Source organism: Aulostomus chinensis, chromosome 4, assembly GCF_037954235.1.
Source record: "Aulostomus chinensis isolate RoL2024-O1b breed Wild chromosome 4, RoL_Achi_v1.0, whole genome shotgun sequence".
NCBI classification, from domain to species: domain Eukaryota; kingdom Metazoa; phylum Chordata; class Actinopteri; order Syngnathiformes; family Aulostomidae; genus Aulostomus; species Aulostomus chinensis.
Window position 1 is genome coordinate 18,543,598 of NC_141323.1, and position 17,003 is coordinate 18,560,600.

At 40.7% G+C, this 17,003-nt stretch overlaps 2 protein-coding genes across 3 annotated transcripts in view; both read right to left on the reverse strand.

Annotated features, from left to right (window-relative positions):
- Nucleotides 1-818: 818 nt before the first annotated feature.
- sypl1 (synaptophysin-like 1) lies at nucleotides 819-7,239 on the reverse strand. Of its 2 annotated transcripts, XM_086202216.1 has the most exons (6): nucleotides 7,126-7,239; nucleotides 6,859-7,038; nucleotides 2,117-2,235; nucleotides 1,810-2,014; nucleotides 1,532-1,723; nucleotides 819-1,193 (listed from the first exon to the last, which is right to left on the reverse strand). In XM_086202216.1, exons 2-6 carry the CDS (start codon nucleotides 6,928-6,930, stop codon nucleotides 1,062-1,064), a joined length of 720 nt encoding a protein of 239 aa, XP_086058342.1. In that variant the 5' UTR covers nucleotides 6,931-7,038; nucleotides 7,126-7,239; the 3' UTR covers nucleotides 819-1,061. The 2 variants fall into 2 exon arrangements, with proteins under 2 accessions (XP_086058342.1, XP_086058341.1); XM_086202215.1 differs by having other exon boundaries at nucleotides 6,859-7,132.
- Nucleotides 7,240-10,816: 3,577 nt separating this feature from the next.
- The window catches only part of nampt1 (nicotinamide phosphoribosyltransferase 1), a 25,092-nt gene continuing 18,905 nt past the window's right edge, over nucleotides 10,817-17,003 (reverse strand). Inside the window, exons 5-11 of the mRNA XM_086202226.1 lie at nucleotides 16,290-16,448; nucleotides 15,086-15,222; nucleotides 13,235-13,460; nucleotides 13,035-13,154; nucleotides 12,804-12,944; nucleotides 12,463-12,597; nucleotides 10,817-12,310 (exon numbers count right to left, since the gene is read on the reverse strand). Coding sequence (XP_086058352.1) covers nucleotides 12,197-12,310; nucleotides 12,463-12,597; nucleotides 12,804-12,944; nucleotides 13,035-13,154; nucleotides 13,235-13,460; nucleotides 15,086-15,222; nucleotides 16,290-16,448 — 1,032 coding nt within the window. The 3' untranslated portion in view covers nucleotides 10,817-12,196. The remainder of the gene's footprint in view (nucleotides 12,311-12,462; nucleotides 12,598-12,803; nucleotides 12,945-13,034; nucleotides 13,155-13,234; nucleotides 13,461-15,085; nucleotides 15,223-16,289; nucleotides 16,449-17,003) is intronic.

Genomic DNA, 17,003 nt, shown 5'->3' on the forward strand with positions numbered 1-17,003 from the left:
ACACACTCACAACTCATAAAGTATTGTTGAATTAAAATTGTGACGAACACTAAAACATGCAGTTTCATCAAATGTATGTTTCTTTAACTCAACTCCTTCTTCATCCTAGAGGGTTTACTCAATACCTTCAGCTCATTAGTGCACTTCAGGAAATAAAGACATTTTTGCAATTAACAGTAGAACATTGCAGACAGGAATGGGGCGGCACGGCTCAGAGGTAGCGTGGCCGTCTAGCAACCATGGGTCGCTGGTTCGATCTTCACCTCCCCCGGGGACTGTTGAAGTATCTTTGAGCAAGATACCGAACCCCTAATTGGCCCTGGGACAGACTGGCGAACCGTCCGGGGTGTATCAGTTTCAACACATTCAAGACACGTGCAAAAACATGGCTCTATTTGAAGGCCGATATGCAAAGTGGGAGTAAATTTCAATTAATTAAAAGTATTTTTTCGAGGGTAAGGAGTATGATGTACCGCAGACAACTCTGGAACCCCCGAAAGCCTTGATCAAATTGTCCTTGCAGCAGAACGAAAACAGTTCTAAGTACCATCCATTCGATAGAAGCATAATAAATTCATTCCTAAAATGGGACCAGGGAAGTAAAAGAAACTAAAAACTTTCAAGTTATGCTGATATGAAGTTGTGAACACCTTTGGTCAATGTCTGCACATGTGTACTACTCCAGCTCATGAAAGCTTAGGAAGGCATTCTGGAGTCATTGTATAAAAAAACAAAAATCGATTTGATATACTAATTGCATTGAATTTGCTGTAGTAGAAATGGAGCTGGTACAATTATGTATGTATTTTTGGTATTAAAAAAAAAAAAAAAAGCCAATTCAGCTTGTGTTGCTATGTCAGCTATTCAAAATGTAACTGTAAGACAGTTGTTCAAACCCAAGACAAGACCCCAACTTATTCGTTCCACTGTCTTTATAGAGCATTTTGTGTATAAGTGCATTTGAGCAAATGTAGCTGTGCTCAAAGTGTGTGTGTGTGTGTGTGTGTGTGTGTGTGTGTGTGTGTGTGTTGATATTTCTGTGACAATATGTTTTAAGTGTGTTAAATGGGCGCAGGGACCTGTTGCCTTCCAGGTCCAGGTTGGGAAGAGAATTTCTGAGAGTGCCAACGAGTCTCCTTGTAGACAAACCAAGCGTTGCCCGCCCACACAAACATGTTTAGGTAGCCAAACACCTGCAAGAATCAGAGCAGAGAAGTTGTAAATGTGTAAAATTTGCACCCGAGAAACAAAAAGACACATTCTTGATATTTGCAGCACATTCCAACACATTTGCTTTGGGCTTGTGACAAAAAAATTCCAAGCAAAGAAAAGCATCAGTGGCTGAGGAAAATGAAAGCGTTACTGCTAAATGTCTCATGACTATGAGTCAGGCTGCCTGATGCGTATGATCCAGTATTACACAAAGTGGAATGATGGTCGCCAGTATAATTTAAATTCCATATAAGCTTGTTATTATAGTTGAAGTAACTGATGGTTGAAATAAGAATGAATATCTTCCTGTCCCTCTCACCACAGAGATGTTGAGGGTCCGGAGGTTAGCATACTCCGTCACCCCACAAGTGACGTTGCTCCCCTTGCAGAGAGCCAAGGTGGCACTGATACCCTCGGTGTCTGTAGCGTCTTTCACATTCTGTAGACCCTTGGCCCAGGCGGATGAACACACTAGCCACAGGAACACTAAGACTGCTGTGATAACAAAATCCTGCAACCAACACATCAACTCATCAAAAAGATTTTCATTTATTTTTGTCTTTAGAAAAAAAAAAGACCTCTAAGATGAATACTTACAAAAATAGGTCCAAAGTCAGAGTTCTTGTAAACGTGCATGTAGCCCAAGTAAACCAACAGAGCTATCATGCTATAGAGGAAACACACTATGGCGATGCCCACAAAGAACTCCGCCGAGGAGGCAGAGTCTCCCACCATGTGTGTTGCCGTCACAGAGCGGTTACAAAGAGTGGTGTTTCCCTCAACCAGTGGTACCTGGCTTAACCTGGCCAGACAGGAAGGTAAAAATAATCATCTTCATTCCTTCATATGTCATTTACAATTCAAACCTGATGTTGAAAGTCACCTAGCGAGTGGAACCTCTTACCTAAATGGGTAGTGAAAGCTGGCGCTGAGTGTTTCATTCGTGCCGTCGCCACAGAAGAGAGTTACAATGTTCTTGCCTGAGAATCCGCCACAGCTTCCAAAAGCAAATATGGCTGTGAGCTGTTTGGACAAGAAATACACTATCTTAGATATTCTTTCTAGTAAACCCAATATGCAAAAACAGCTCCACTGTATGACATTAAATGCAAAATACAACTTACCTTACCAAATGTTAACTGGTTAACTACACACGTTTCAGGTCAACACAATTGAAAATCACAGTGTCATCACACTCAACCCAGTAAAGCATAAAGAATCAGCTGATGGGCAGTGAAAAACACAATAACTCTGGTGTTTAACTATGGGAATTGCCTCTCCATTAACTATTCCAGAAGCTCCACTGACACCAAACTTGACGGATAGGACAACCTGGACATATACCCTCCAGCAAGAGGGTTACGTGGAGCCTATGAAGGTTTGGTTAGCATTAGTTTGTTAGCTGAGCTGAGCTCTTGTCACACCTCGTTTGCTGGCACTGCTGACTGACAGACGTACGTGTCAAGCCTACCAGGGTTCGGCTAGCATTAGTTTGTAAGCTGAGCTGAGTGCTCGGAGTCTGCTAATGTCTAAGAACAAGCAAACTCTTCGGGTACAGAGTTAACTCCATGAGCTTGCACTGTTGACCAAAGCCGAATGCGTCAGGCCTATCGGGGTTCGGTTAGCATTAGTTTGATAATAGGGCCAAGGGCCCAGAGTCTGCTAACATGTCAAAGCAAGCAAACTCTTTAGGTATGAAGTTAGCTTTACTGCCTTTAGCTAACCCGTTAGCATTACCAACAATCTAACACATTACATCAAGTCTACCAGGGTTTGGTTATCATTTGTTTGTTAGCTAAGCTCCCAGAGTTTGCTGACATGTCATAACGAGAAACCCCTTGAGAAACTGAGTTAGCTAGCACTACCGGCCGACAGACTAAATTATGTCAAACAATCTAGGGCTTAGCTGGCAGTAGTTTGTTTGCAAGCTGATCATTTATAATAATCCTGATTAATTTTCAACACAAATACAACTCTATCCAACTGTATCTTTCAGCAGGACTTTAAAAATTTGTATTCTGTTATTTCTTAAAGTGACACACGGTTAACAAATTGATCAACAACAAAAAAAAGCTACCTACTAAGCCAAACAAAATGGCGGTTATAGGGTGGCTGCACGAATGTTTGCTATTATTCTTCCTTGCAGGGGTAGAAACAGATCTGATTTAGTGTGTAGACCATGTGACACTAATGCTCACACATTCTTAATTCTTTCAGGCGGACAGGACTCTGTTAAGCTTGAACATCAAGTTGCAGTTAGTGGAACATTGACTATATCATTTAATAGGTGTTTGGCTCAGTTATATTCCCACTGACATCAGAACAAGAGAGGTAAAAATAGTCTGACATAAAAATAGCAAATATTCTTACAGTTTTCTTGCACGCTTGTAGCTTCATAACACTTTATATCACCAAAACAAGACATGGGGCTTTCAGTTTGGCTAGCAGGACAATTCAAGATACCATCATTGATTAGAGACAAATGCTGCAAAAGTGTCAGCAGCTATTCTGAATAACAACATATGGGGAAGAAAACAACTGGGCTGAGGAGAGCAACTGTTTGTGTTGCTCCTACTGAGATGTCCTGCTTATGTGCCGATACAAAAAGTTAACAAGTTTTCCATTAAAAGACAATAATTTGAAGGCAATCTAAAGAACCGGGCACTGTGGCTTCCTGGAGGCTTGTCATCACTGTGACGATGCCAGGAAACCAGCGGAAACCTAAAAGACAGCTTAAAGAGTGTATCTTTTATTTATTTATTTTTTAAATGTAGCCAAAACAGATTCTCATAGCATATTCAAATGTAATTGTATACATGTTTATCTACGAGGAGCACACGATAAAACCTGTTTAACCAACTTTTCCATGAAAAAAAAAGGGTATCACACACACTCATGGATAAAAAATGCTTACAGCAAGACAGGTCAGCTCTTAAACTTCCACCACAAGAACCACACACGTACACACACACACGCACGCGCGCACACACCTCCAGGGCTCAATCCAGATGTTTCTCCATATGTCACTGCCTGCCGCTTCCTGTCTTTATGGCTCCACACCACATAAGCTACTTCTCTCACATTTTTGTTTCTTTGGCTTTACACTACGAGGTCACAGAGCCACAGCTTTAACAATTGTAAGAGTTGACCAAACACACACACACACACACACAAATTTAACATCAGAGGACATCACTATATCACAATCATGCTTTCGAAACCAATCAGAATGCAGCACAACACACGGCATCGGCCAAAGACACACAGCTATACTTTGCCAGTTTTCTCTGAAGGCGTCCCAGACATCTGCACAGAACTCAGAACCAATATCTTCCAGAGACTCACCCCTACAAGCAATCTGGACTCTTAACTCCATTTTGAGACACAGTAAAAACAATTTACACTCCTAAATCCTTCACAAAATGCAATAAAAGTTGTCTTAGAGGTTTATGTATGAGACTAAAAAAGAGAATGAAAACTTCTAGCGGGAGACATTTTCGCTGTTAAGAAAAAAAGACAAATATCCTCATCAGTTTGTGATGTAAGTAGAGTCGAAGAGTCTGCAGTGTTCCTGCCATAGAGGTCAGCGAGTCCAGGTCAGCCTGACTTAACCACAAAGCCATCGGGGGGTCCCCCCCAAAAAAACAATAAAAAATTTAAAAAACCCTCGGAAACCTGGCCCTCTCTCAAGTCCAAAATGAGAGAAACTGCTTTATCATCGTTTATCCAGCATGAGGGGGTCGGCAGCTTGTAGCATTTGTTACTCAGAACCCTCCTTCCTGTTTATGGTGACAGAAAATATCTCTGGAGGTAGGAGTGTTTGGGCCAAACCACGTCATTGCCAAGTAAACTACTTTGTCATTTAGGTCATTCAGAGATTGCCGTGGCTAAAAGAACAGAAATGTTGGATTACAAGTATGGCAATGTGCCAGCTAGCTTCAAATTCCATAACAGTGGTAAAAGGCCAGTTAGAAGTGATATGTTTACACTCACCTGACACCTTAAATTTCTATTCATAGGCTCTACACACACACACATACATCCTTGTACTTGTATCTTTGTGAGGACTTTCATTGACGTGATGCAGTCCCTAGCCGCTCATCCTAAACCTAACCATCTCAACTGACTGCCTGACCCTAAACTTGACCCTAAACCTAATTCTAACCTCGACCCTAAAACCAAGTCTTGACCTTCAAATGGCCCTTTGAAGATGTGAGGACCGGCTAAAATGTCCTCACTTTCCAAAAATGTTCTCACTCTGTTCGTTAATTACATATTCTAGTCCTCAATATGTAGCAAGTACAAGAACACACACACACACACACGCACACTGAAGCTAACGTAATCGACACGCACTATTTATCAAAGGCTTGCTGCACGTGCATGACAATGTACAAATAATCAGCTGAAAATTGGACAAATCCCATTCAGTCCATCTGAATTTGAAGGAAGGCAGACATCTCGAAAGTCGACGTCTCAAAATTTTGGCGACACACTGGCAAAAAATAGTATAGCGATGAAGACAGATTTTTATTTATTCGTTATTTTTGTTTGGGAGTGAACGTTTGCTCTCCAACAAGTGCAGTGCATGTAAAAGAGTATTTCAAGTGTTGAACTGTACATTTTCTAAGAGCGTGTTTGCTGTTCATAAGCTCTAACTGAAAACACTTGACTAGGATGGATCGTATCTTTTTTATTGTAAATTAAAGGGGACATTTGCCAAACTGTTCTTAATTAACTGGCGGTGAAGATGTCTTAAACTCCTGGATGCCAGCTATGATAATCTTACATTCAAAGTGTTGCACTCTAATATTGGACTCCAGAATTTCCGTGCGTTAAAAACGACCATGTTATCACATAATTTTATCATCAAGGCCCCTGTGGATGAGGTCAGCACTCACCCTCACAGTTCGGTCTCGATTCAGAAGATTCTGTACGTGTGTGTCTGTGTGTGTGTCCGTGCGCGCGTGTGTGTGTGTCATGAGAAAGCACAACAGCTTTGAGAAAATGTAGATGAGTCACACTACCCCCCTGGATTTAATTTGACCCAGTTACAAAACTGATCACTACACTTCCCAGAAGTCACTGGCATATACTGTATATTCTTCTCTGAAGGAAAAGTGGACAAGCTTCCTCCTGATCTGCACGGACATTCAGAGGTAAATTATTGGTGACGGTTGCATTAATCTATAACCGAGTCATTTGAAGAGCAGACCCCTAGCAACACTGGACATGAACCTTAATTTTTATTCACTGTGTAAGATAGGAATTGACTGTTAAGTAATACTTAATGAGGCATGAATAGTTAAATAAAGGGAGTCCAGCTTTATTTAACTAAATTATATAATTGCACATTACATGAGGGGCATTCCTATGTTAGAAAAAAAAAAAAAAACTGCCACGAAAACTTTCCAGAAAACTCACCCAACATTTTGCATGAATGTAAAATAAAGTTTAAAACTTTTTGCATCGTGGACAAACATCCTCAAAACTTTCCTGAATGGGTGTGCTAAAAACCGCCTGGGAAAGGGAGAAACCAATGACCAATAAAGGAACTGAACCTCCTTGTTTTCTGGTTATGACACGCACGCACACACGCATGCACACGCACACAAACACATACACGCACAGTCACGCCTAACTTACCCACTCCACCAGTTTAACGAAGCCCAGCGGCTCTTTTAGTGGGGACAAGTTCAGCCGAAATCCGGTCATCATGATTCTTATCCAAAGTCTTTATCCAGTTGTTCCTAAACTCTGGATGATGGACCAACAAGGAGGAAAAGGGGGCGTTGTTTGACAGAATGACGTGTTTGGCTGCCAACGCTGCAAAAAATTACAGAATGCGCGTTTTATATTCCAACTGTACGCTGGTTAAATCGGAATTCTCTGCCACGGAGGTAAAACCCTTACATGGTCACATCTTTGGGAATTTCAGAAACTTCAAGAAATACGAGTGGAGAGCGTAATCACTGGAAGAACTCGATATTTTTTGCAGAGGAGACTGAAACACGAGTTCCTTCAGCCCTGCTTGATGATGCGCATTATACGCAGACGCATAGCGCGTCATGCGCGGAAATTGTGCCAAATTGCGCTTTGCTTTGTTGGTGAGAGGGCATCACGCGTCATTAGTGATAGGAAATGATTTTCTCCAATTTGGACTGGATGATTACATAATGCAAATATCGTATATAGTAAAGTACCAGAAAATCCATGAACAGTTTAAAAGTTTCAGTAAACTCACACCGGATCAGTCCGCTGCCTCCTTGCTGAGTCTGCAGTTATAGCGTGTGGTGTGTGTGTGTGTGTGTGTGTGTGTGTGTGTGTGTGTGTGTGAGTGAGAGAGAGAGAGAGAGAGAGAGAGAGAGAGAGCGAGAGAGAGAGAGAGAGAGAGAGACGTCTCCTTGGTGCTGACTGGGTCATATGACTTCCAGGGCAAACCACAGATTCTCAAAATTCCTGAATAAGGAGGAAAAAGAAAGAGGTTTACCTCTGAGACCGACTGCAGCCGTGAAGTGACCGAGTTACAATCAGCAAAGTAGGTCCGTCATTTCACCCACGAGCCACAACTTGCATGTCTATTGTGGGATGGCTTGAAGCTAAAACTGGCCCTCTTGCTCATCTGGTAAAATTACACTGCCTTTTTGAGGGCGTCCAAATGATATCATTCTTTTGCACCATGGCTTCCCAAACGTTTTAGTTTAGGACCCCTCAAAAAAAAATAAAAAAAGTGCCAGAAGTATGTGAGAGGTGGTTGAAACTTAAGTGGCACACAATTTAAAAAAAAATCTAATTTAAATTGATTCATAACTGATTCAAATTGTTGCTTTTACAGACATAATAATGATATGTTTTGCTTTAGTAACAATTCAGGCTTTTTAAAAACGTTTTGAAAAGGAAGACCAAGCCATGATTTTGGAAAGCCTCATTATAAAGATTAAAGGTGTGCTCAATAATTGTAATTTACATTAGTTTTTTTTTTTTTAAATCAAGAACATCACAACCAAACTAATTTAATCATTGGTATTCATTCACACAGTGCTTCTTTTTATAGTGTATATATATATATATATATATATATATATATAAATATAATTTTCTTTTCTGCATACTCATTCCCTCTAGAATTGTTTTCAGTTCATTTAAAAAGTGAAGCACACCTATGTGCTCTCAAATTCATCTCACGGGTCTGTAATTTTTAATCATGTTGTTTCCTGGATGGAATTTGGGTGATTAAACAAGAAAACTTCTCTTTGTAACAATGTTCAGTTAGCACATTAATTAACAGCTGTTATGCCCTGGAGGGTTTCGTGACAGTATACTAGCCTGCTCTGAAGAAATTACTCAAGACATGTATATAATTAAAAAAAAAAAAAATCGGACTGAATTGCCTCAAAACAACAAAACATAATGATACCCCCCCCCCCAAAAATCACAGTTAAATCGAGGAAATGTGAATCGTAAACCCATGAACCGTCTTTCCTTAGGTTTATTTTACCATTGTGGCGTATGTGAACAGTTTTTCTAAGTAACTAAACTTACTGAAAGCTTGCCAAATAAGAGAAAATGCTTACCTTGACAATGATAATACAGTATATGGAAACAGAAAAGGTCAATTGAGAAAGATAAAAGCAAGTAAGAACTAATCAGACATTTGAAACTGACAGGGTGGCATCTTTAATTGATGTACTGACGACAATATAGCAAGTTAGGTCAGTTAAAATATCAGTTGCGTCGGGAGAGAATTTGGGACAACCAACATATACATACGAGTTAAAACAACAACAACATAAAAAAAAAAGTATTCACAAACATTTTCTCATCCATGACACATGACCCATACGCACAGGACTTCACATTCACACAAACAGAGGCTAAAAGCTTGACGTTTGAAAACAGTTACACTGCCAATTCAGTCAAGCCGTTTTGGATATTCTTTTTTGTTGGTACAAAAATGGTCATTCTGACAAAAATAATATCTAGTGTGGTCATCTGATCTCACTTATCTGCCTTTCAGTCAAACTAGCAGTTGTATGTACAATTGAGAAGGCAGTATGGCCGCATCATTTGTAAATAAGGATATTTACTGCAATATATGTTTTTTTTTTCTCCTCATACAAAATAATATTTCTGAGGTAAGAACTGAGACAGTATCAAAATAGTAAAATCAAAATCTTACTAAAATGCACCCCATAGCTGGAAAAAGAAACTGTGTTGTTGCTCCAGAAAAATTGGATAACAAATGGTCAGTACAATACTATCTGTGAAAAAACAGGTGGAAAAGATTAAAGCCAGACATTGTTCCGGTACATTATTTTGGGTTTTAGTGCTGATGCTAAAGCAGGATGGTCAGAAGCAGTGCGGGACGCGTCAGTGACATCACAGGTGTCTTTCCTGAAGTCCCAGGAATCTAGTTGAACTTGGTCCACCAGGAAAGTCACTGAAAATCTGTTAGCTCCAATTTTTTTGGCAGCTTTAGCAATGCTAAGAGACTACAGCCATGCTACTGTAGCAGCTCCGTGAGGCTTTGCTTAGCACACCATAAAGTTGAGATAAAAGCTAACACTTGCATGCTCACAATGACAGAGCCAACATACTGGGGTTGTTTTTTATGAACCAATATTTTAACGTAGCAAGTTGCACACACAATGCTGAAACAAATTTGTCGGTATGATCACACAAAAACTATGAGGTGATTTTTCACGAAACTTGGTGGGCGTGTAGTGGGTAGGCCATGAAACAACCCATACAGAGTGAAAATGGCCATTTCTTTTCGTTAAAATTCGGCTTAGCAGAGGTCTGCCCTTCTCGTTCAGCAAGCATTTTAACACCAAAAAATAATGGACAAATTAAAAGTCTGAGCTAATGACTGTAGATTGAGAGTTCTAGATGATAAATTAACTACCTATTCCTCGCTATTGTAATAATCTTTCATTAAGTCGATACCAGATGTGTTGAAAATAAATGTCAGGCAAGGACTAGCATGGCTAGCATAAGCCTTAGCATGGCTTGTAAAGAGGAATGTTCACGTTTCTACAATGGCCGTGTTGCTACATTACATCTGAGATGGGAGGAACATTAAGCACGCTTGTGCTCTACACTAATTTTTTGATTGCGGTGATGTCACTAGCCCGCAGCCCTGTTATTAAACCTCATCCAAGCTCAGCAATAGCAAAACTCTTGTGATAGGGCCAACTCAAGAATGTGACGAAACACCTGGAAAAGTAGGCAACACAACAGCAAGTTCCTAAGTATAGTTGGATAATAAATTCTAATCCAAGCAAGAGTGTAAGGAGCCATTCAAAAGTACATTAACCTTTTCCATAAACACTCAACCTTAAAGTGTATCTGATTTTCATGAGTTAAGGCAGTGATACCAAGGGAAACTGTACTGCCTAAAGCACGGCTGGGTTTATCACCTTTATCAAACAGCAACACACTGCTGTCAGAAAATATTCTGAATGCAGAGTCTAACTTTTCGGCCTCCATTATTGTTGAAAAGCACTGTATCCCTCCAGGATAAATGGCTAGTGAGAGTTCTCTCGACCCCAAATTAAAAAAAGTAGATAATTTGCATAAAGGAATACTAAATAATCCTTTAAGGGAATAAAATATACACACACACACGCACACACACACACACACACACACACACGCACACCATAACTGACATTTAACACACATTTCAGCCTGGGAACCATACATGTAATTATTCATAAACACAGAGTTCAGTCCTCTTCAATCCAGTGAAGACAGTTTCTGTGATGCATTTATTTTACATCAACTCTTGGTCTTGGTACAGCAAAGTCAGGTTTGGAGAGCATTCATCGCCATGAAGAGCCGATCCGAACATATGGAGTCTTAGAGTTTTCATATCTGTTGTTATTAACCGTGCCGGTAAACTTTACTTCATTGTTTGGTTTGACATTTTAAATGTTACTGATATTGAATAAACCAACCTTCCATTTAACAAAAAAAGAAAATTTAAAAAAAACCTGTGATTCGAATGGGTCTTCATGATGTGAATTACTCTGTGAGCTAGATAATGGCAAGTAGAGGATCACTTCTACACCTTCAGTGATGTGCACCCATAACCTTTTTTGGCAGAGGAAGAGTGCAAAATAACCAGGACAGATGTACAGATTTTGGTCTTTTTTAAAAAAAATTATGGCTGCAATGTCTGATTAAACAGCAAGACATTTTGTGAATTCTTTCATCACGTGTGTAATTCCAGTCTAAACACATACAGTAGAATGATCTTGTGGTTCTTGGTCGATGTTATTGGTGCGCCGTTATCTCCCGTCATCATCATTTTCTTGCCTTCACATGAAAGACGAAGCTAAGTAGATTTTTTTTTCTCGGAACAGTTCTGTACACAATACACTGGGCGCGGTCATCGCTGTGGGGATGGCTTCGTAATTCTATATTTCTTTATTTTATGATCTCTCTTCTATTCACCATGGGCTCACTCTGCATACTGCATTTGCCTCCTCTGAGGAGGGAAACTACAATCATAATGTTTTATCTGTTGCCTTTCCGCAGCCAGTAACAGAGGGTTATGTTTGCAACATGTCCAGCGTAACAGTGCAACATGCTGGAGTTTAATTTGAACGTCAGGCAGCAGCAGAGACGTGAACGCATGGTTTATCAAACGACTTCTCTCCCTCCACACAGCCTGTCCTTTACTGTACCCTCTCACAACTCTTTTCTTCCTCAAGCACACAGGATGGTTGCCGTTGATCAGAGGTGTGTGAATTTCCACATAATTGGGAGGACTAACTATTTTGGAATTAGGAGTGAGGTTCAGTGAATTTTAAGGGAGTCTCGGGATTTCTCAGGCTTTTGATTAGCAGTGTATGCTACCTCCGTTTTGTGGTGTGACGCCAGAGGCCAAAAAAAGGTGAAGGGGTTGAGGGGAAGGTGAACTGGGAATAGGGGGGGGGGGGGGGTTGGGCTGGGGGGCAGGGGGTTAATAGTGCCATGCTCACTGCAGCAGCTCTTCAAGCTCACTCTCTTTGAGCTTAGCATTGTCTCTAACTTCATCAAATGTGTACGTCTTCACGATCTTGCCATTCTGAAAGACTGTGTGCAACAGGTCCTGTAGATGAAGACAAAAAAAAGGGTGGGGTAAATATAAAGGACAGGGGGTACAGTCGGGGGTGGACAATGAGGAAATGGTGCGAAATAAATCCACGTGCTGAACAGATCTAAATAAAACTCTGTGTCTGTTATTGTAGTTATTGAACTCACCACTCCATACTCCTCAAGGTCACCTTTGCCTTCTTCCAGGGTGACAAAGTCGCCGCTCTGGGTCCGGTGCAGAGACAAGCGACCCTTCTTTGACCTCTTGTTGGGGTCTGCCACGGGGTCTTTGAACACATTCACCTGGCCAACAGCACAAAAAAAACCCCCATGTTTAAAAAACAAAAAATCAGACTGAAAAACAAACTTCATTTTTAGTTCATCCTTGAGTCCCAAATTCTCTCAAGGTGTTCCTGAGAAATCGAATTAAAGAGAATGGAATGGACGTTAAATTCAAAAACGTCACACTCATGACCCTAAAAACTGATTCGAACAGCAACGGTCCTCACCCCCAGCCCGTTAGTGACCACATAGCTGCATTTGAAGGAGCAGTTAAGCAGATCTCTGGTCAGTTTCTGCAGCAGAGCCCCTCCAGAGCCAAAGGCGATGTTCTCAATTGACCATCTGTGCTGCTTCATCCCCTCTACAATCTGCAAAAAGCAAAAAACAAAAATGAGTAAAACATCTATTTAAATGATACTGTGCATTAATGAATGGTGTTTGTCAAGAACATTTTTCACCTCTTGCAGTGTGTTGATATCCACTCCGTCCCCCTGTATAACTCTAATGTAAGGTGGAAGCACCTTAAAGCCTTTAGAGTTCTCCTCTGGAGCAAACTTTTTCCCAAGGATCTCCAAAACCTGACAGAAACAAGAGACAATATAAAGTCCCTCATTCAAGCATCCTCCGTTAAACCCCAGAGCTAATCATGTGACCCCACCTTCAAAACTGTATCAAGTGGGTTTCCTGAGTCCGGTCGGACAACTAACGGAGCATCTGCACTGCGTGACTCTATCAGCCCCCGAAGGTCCTCGCCCCAGATCTTCTCGCATGCATTGTAGATGTCGTAGCTGTCACTGACGATGGATACGGGGACACTGGGGAACTGCTTGATGATGTGCTCGAAAGCATCTTTCTCATGGTCCTTCCCCCACGCTGTGATGGTACTGTAGAGTGAGCAGATTCTGATTCATATCTATTTCCAAACCAACACCTGAAGACAGTTATAGCAAATCATTAAATGGTAGTTTCACATTTTGTCCAAAAGAGGGCAGCGTATCCCAGGTTTTTGGAAAAAAAAAAAAAACAGTACTGAGCCAAATAAGCTGACTAATGCTACTATACATATTTCAGGTTACACATTACAGCAAGAGCATTTACATGCATCATTGGTTATACTGGTCAAATTCTTATCATTTTAAATGATATTTGAATTCATAAACTAACACCCCCCCCCCAAACACAAAAATCAAATCTGCCCTCTAAGACACTTTTGTTCAAAGGTATTTTGAGAAATCTGTATCAGTTCTGTGCCACATCCAGTACAACAGACGTGTCTGGCATGTTTGTGGTTTCAGTGGACTATCTACAAATAATATTGTGAAATCTGTCCATAGTTTCAACAGTAAACTGAAGCTGGCATGCTCTCAAGATTAAAACAAATTCAGGAGGACAGGTTTAAGACATTTAAACACAACTTTAAAGACTTTTTACCGTGCAGATTTCACGATTCACTCATCTAATTGAACATTTTTCTGGTGAAAAGTTTGTTTTTTTTCCCCACGGGGAATTTCAAGTGTAGCATAAATGTTGGAATCCACTCAAAGTTACACAACTTTCCTTTACATGCAAAATCAAAGTGGAATTTCACTGTGACTCCTTCCTATGTGGTAAAAAACAAACAGATTTTAGGGGGGGTGGTGGGGTGTTGCATAACAATTGCTATGACAACTCTTGCTACCATCCCACAATGCATTGGTGCGGGAAAGAAGGGTGCGCTGGAGCAGCAGTAACTGTCCTGGTGGCGAGGAAGAGGCAGCTATGTGTGCGTGAGAGCGAAACAGAAACACTATGTTTGGATGTGTGCGTGTGTGTGTGTGTGAGATTCGGATAAATTAATCAGTGCTATAAACAATGCCACAGATATGTAAGGGACATGTGTGTCGGGTGTAACAACCAATCAGAATCTCAGCCTCCAGCTGATCACAGCTCCATGAAACGGAGATAGATGGGACACATAATGAGTGTGAGTGTGAGCGTGGTCTAATCAGGGAAGCAAATTAGCACCAATCTCTCGGTACATTTTCAATCTGGCTGATAAATTCCCCCCATTAACTGCTTTGGCACAAAACCAAATGTTATTTAGGGAGTGTTTACCAAGTTTCCTGATTTGTCTTTCACCAAAACATGGACCTTCTTATCCAAAAGAGCCACATGTAGCCCTGTACTTCCTGGAAATACATGGCTAATGTTGGTCGGTGACATAGTGCACAGGAATTTAGAAATTACAAGGGTCTTAAAGTTTGGCCTTAAGTTTCTGTGAGCCTTCATAAGGAGTGTCGGGCTCTGTGGTTATTCTTGCTCGGATGTCTACTCCCCTTCTCCACTCTGGAAACGATGCTACTAAACATTCCTCAGAAGTCAGGAAACTCTCTAAAGAAAATTAGGTTACACAGAAAGAGGTGGTGTAGCAAGGACAAGAGTTCAAAAAGCTACATTAATGAAATCAATCCTCCACTAAGTATGTTTGTGTAGTTGGGATGTGTGTGTGTGTGTGTGTGTGTGTGTGTACCTGTGCTCTGCAGCAGGCACCGAGAAGCCTGGCACAGGGTCCTTTGTGCCGTAGTACTTCTTAATGACGCTGATGCCGGCAACCGTGTCTGTGCCCTTGAAATTGACCAGATGGGCCGAGGCCCCGATACCCGCAGTCTACAAAGAGAAGGGAGAGGGGATTATGGGAAGTGAATGGCAAATACATCCATGTGACTTTCCTCCTCCACCTTTTTATCCATGCAGCTATTTATAGACTCAGGTTGGATTATTTGCAGGGAATGAATATTCATGACCATTACAGAATTAATACCTGATGATAAAAAAAATCATTTTTTGTTTTCAGAAGCTTAGAATGAGAAATTTGTTGTTTTTTTTAATCTTAATAGGAGGGGTGTCCTCTTTCACAGAGCCCACTGTGTTGCATCTACAATGGCAATGTTGGCATGCTCATTTTTTATTTTTTATTTTTTATTGTCAGAGACCAGCTGATCCTGCTGAAGCTGGCCATCATGGTGTGAATACAGAATTAAAACATTAACTACAAATAGTCCATATCGTCTATATAGGTATATTTGCAGTATTTAAACATTATTTAAAACTATACACAGGAGAATTTTTGGGGGAAACATTTCAATCGTCATTGTCCTTAGGGGTTTGTCAGATATCTTGTCGTATGTTCACTGGAAGTTTCATAGTGTGGTTTATGATGGGATTAAGTTGTACATTTTGCACGCTTGTGTGGATAAAAAAGATGGTTTATTATTGTACTTAATTTAATATCTGCATTTATATAACTCATGCAAAACATACCATGTTTCACAGAGACATGGATACAGGAAGACATTCTTAACCCCACAGCTTCCACGACAGTTCAGACAGGCAGAAATAAATCCAAGAGCGGAGAGAAAAGAGACTGTGGGCTTGCTGCTTTTATCAACAGATAGTATAAACCTGGTCATATAACACCAAAAGGAGAGCTTCAGCAGCATAGACACAGAACTCTTACCTATGGGACAATCATGTTGTTGTATAAGAAAACAGTTCTGATGTTTAGTAGGTGGTTTGTTTTTTTTTGTGTTGTGAGAACACAAGAGAGGTTAAAAGGTTAAATTCTGAGAAATGTAGGCTCACGTATGAACGACTCTGCAGGCTACCGTAGGTGTAGACGCTGCTCAGTGGTCCTTTAGCTTTCCTTTAAGGTTTGCATACAGTTTACTTTGTACCTCTTGTGAAGAGACGCCTCTGTAGCCGAAGTCATGCAGCTTATACTCTAGGCCCTCCAGGTTCCCAGAAGTCTCTAGGAGATACTTGGCGAGGATCTTCTTCTGCTCTCTTGAGTTGGTTGCCACGGTGATGGGATACCAGATCTGCACCAGGATGGTCTGACGAAGGAAGGAGGGACAATCCGGTTCAGTTCACTGGATTTGTTTTTCTATTGGGGAGCATGAATGTTTCACTAGGGTGGTTCAGGTAGAAACACTGTCTTGCTTTCAACACACATTTCTATGTTCAATTTAAGTGAACCAAAAGGTACAGGTTCATGTTTTGTCATCCCTGAAAAGACCAGTGAATGGTTTAAATCCACCGCCTGTATTCAACTGGTGCTAAAACCCAAAACTAACAGGCTCAGAGGGATCAAAGGGGCCGCTGGTTCACACAAGACCAATTCTGGGAAACCTACATTCCTTAATGCCCCATTGTCAGCTCTGGACCACAATCATAGATTTCAAAATGAAAACAAGTGGCTTATCTGTTCTCACTACCACCTGGGAACTTTTATGAATACACCATCTCGACAATCAGAAGTGTAAAGTACTTGTGTGACGATACATTCGGCTCACGATTAAGTACATTATACTGGGTCCAAGATTTTAATACAATATTTTTAAAAGAAAATTTGAATGAAGAAAATAAATACAACTGCAAAAAAATCTTCA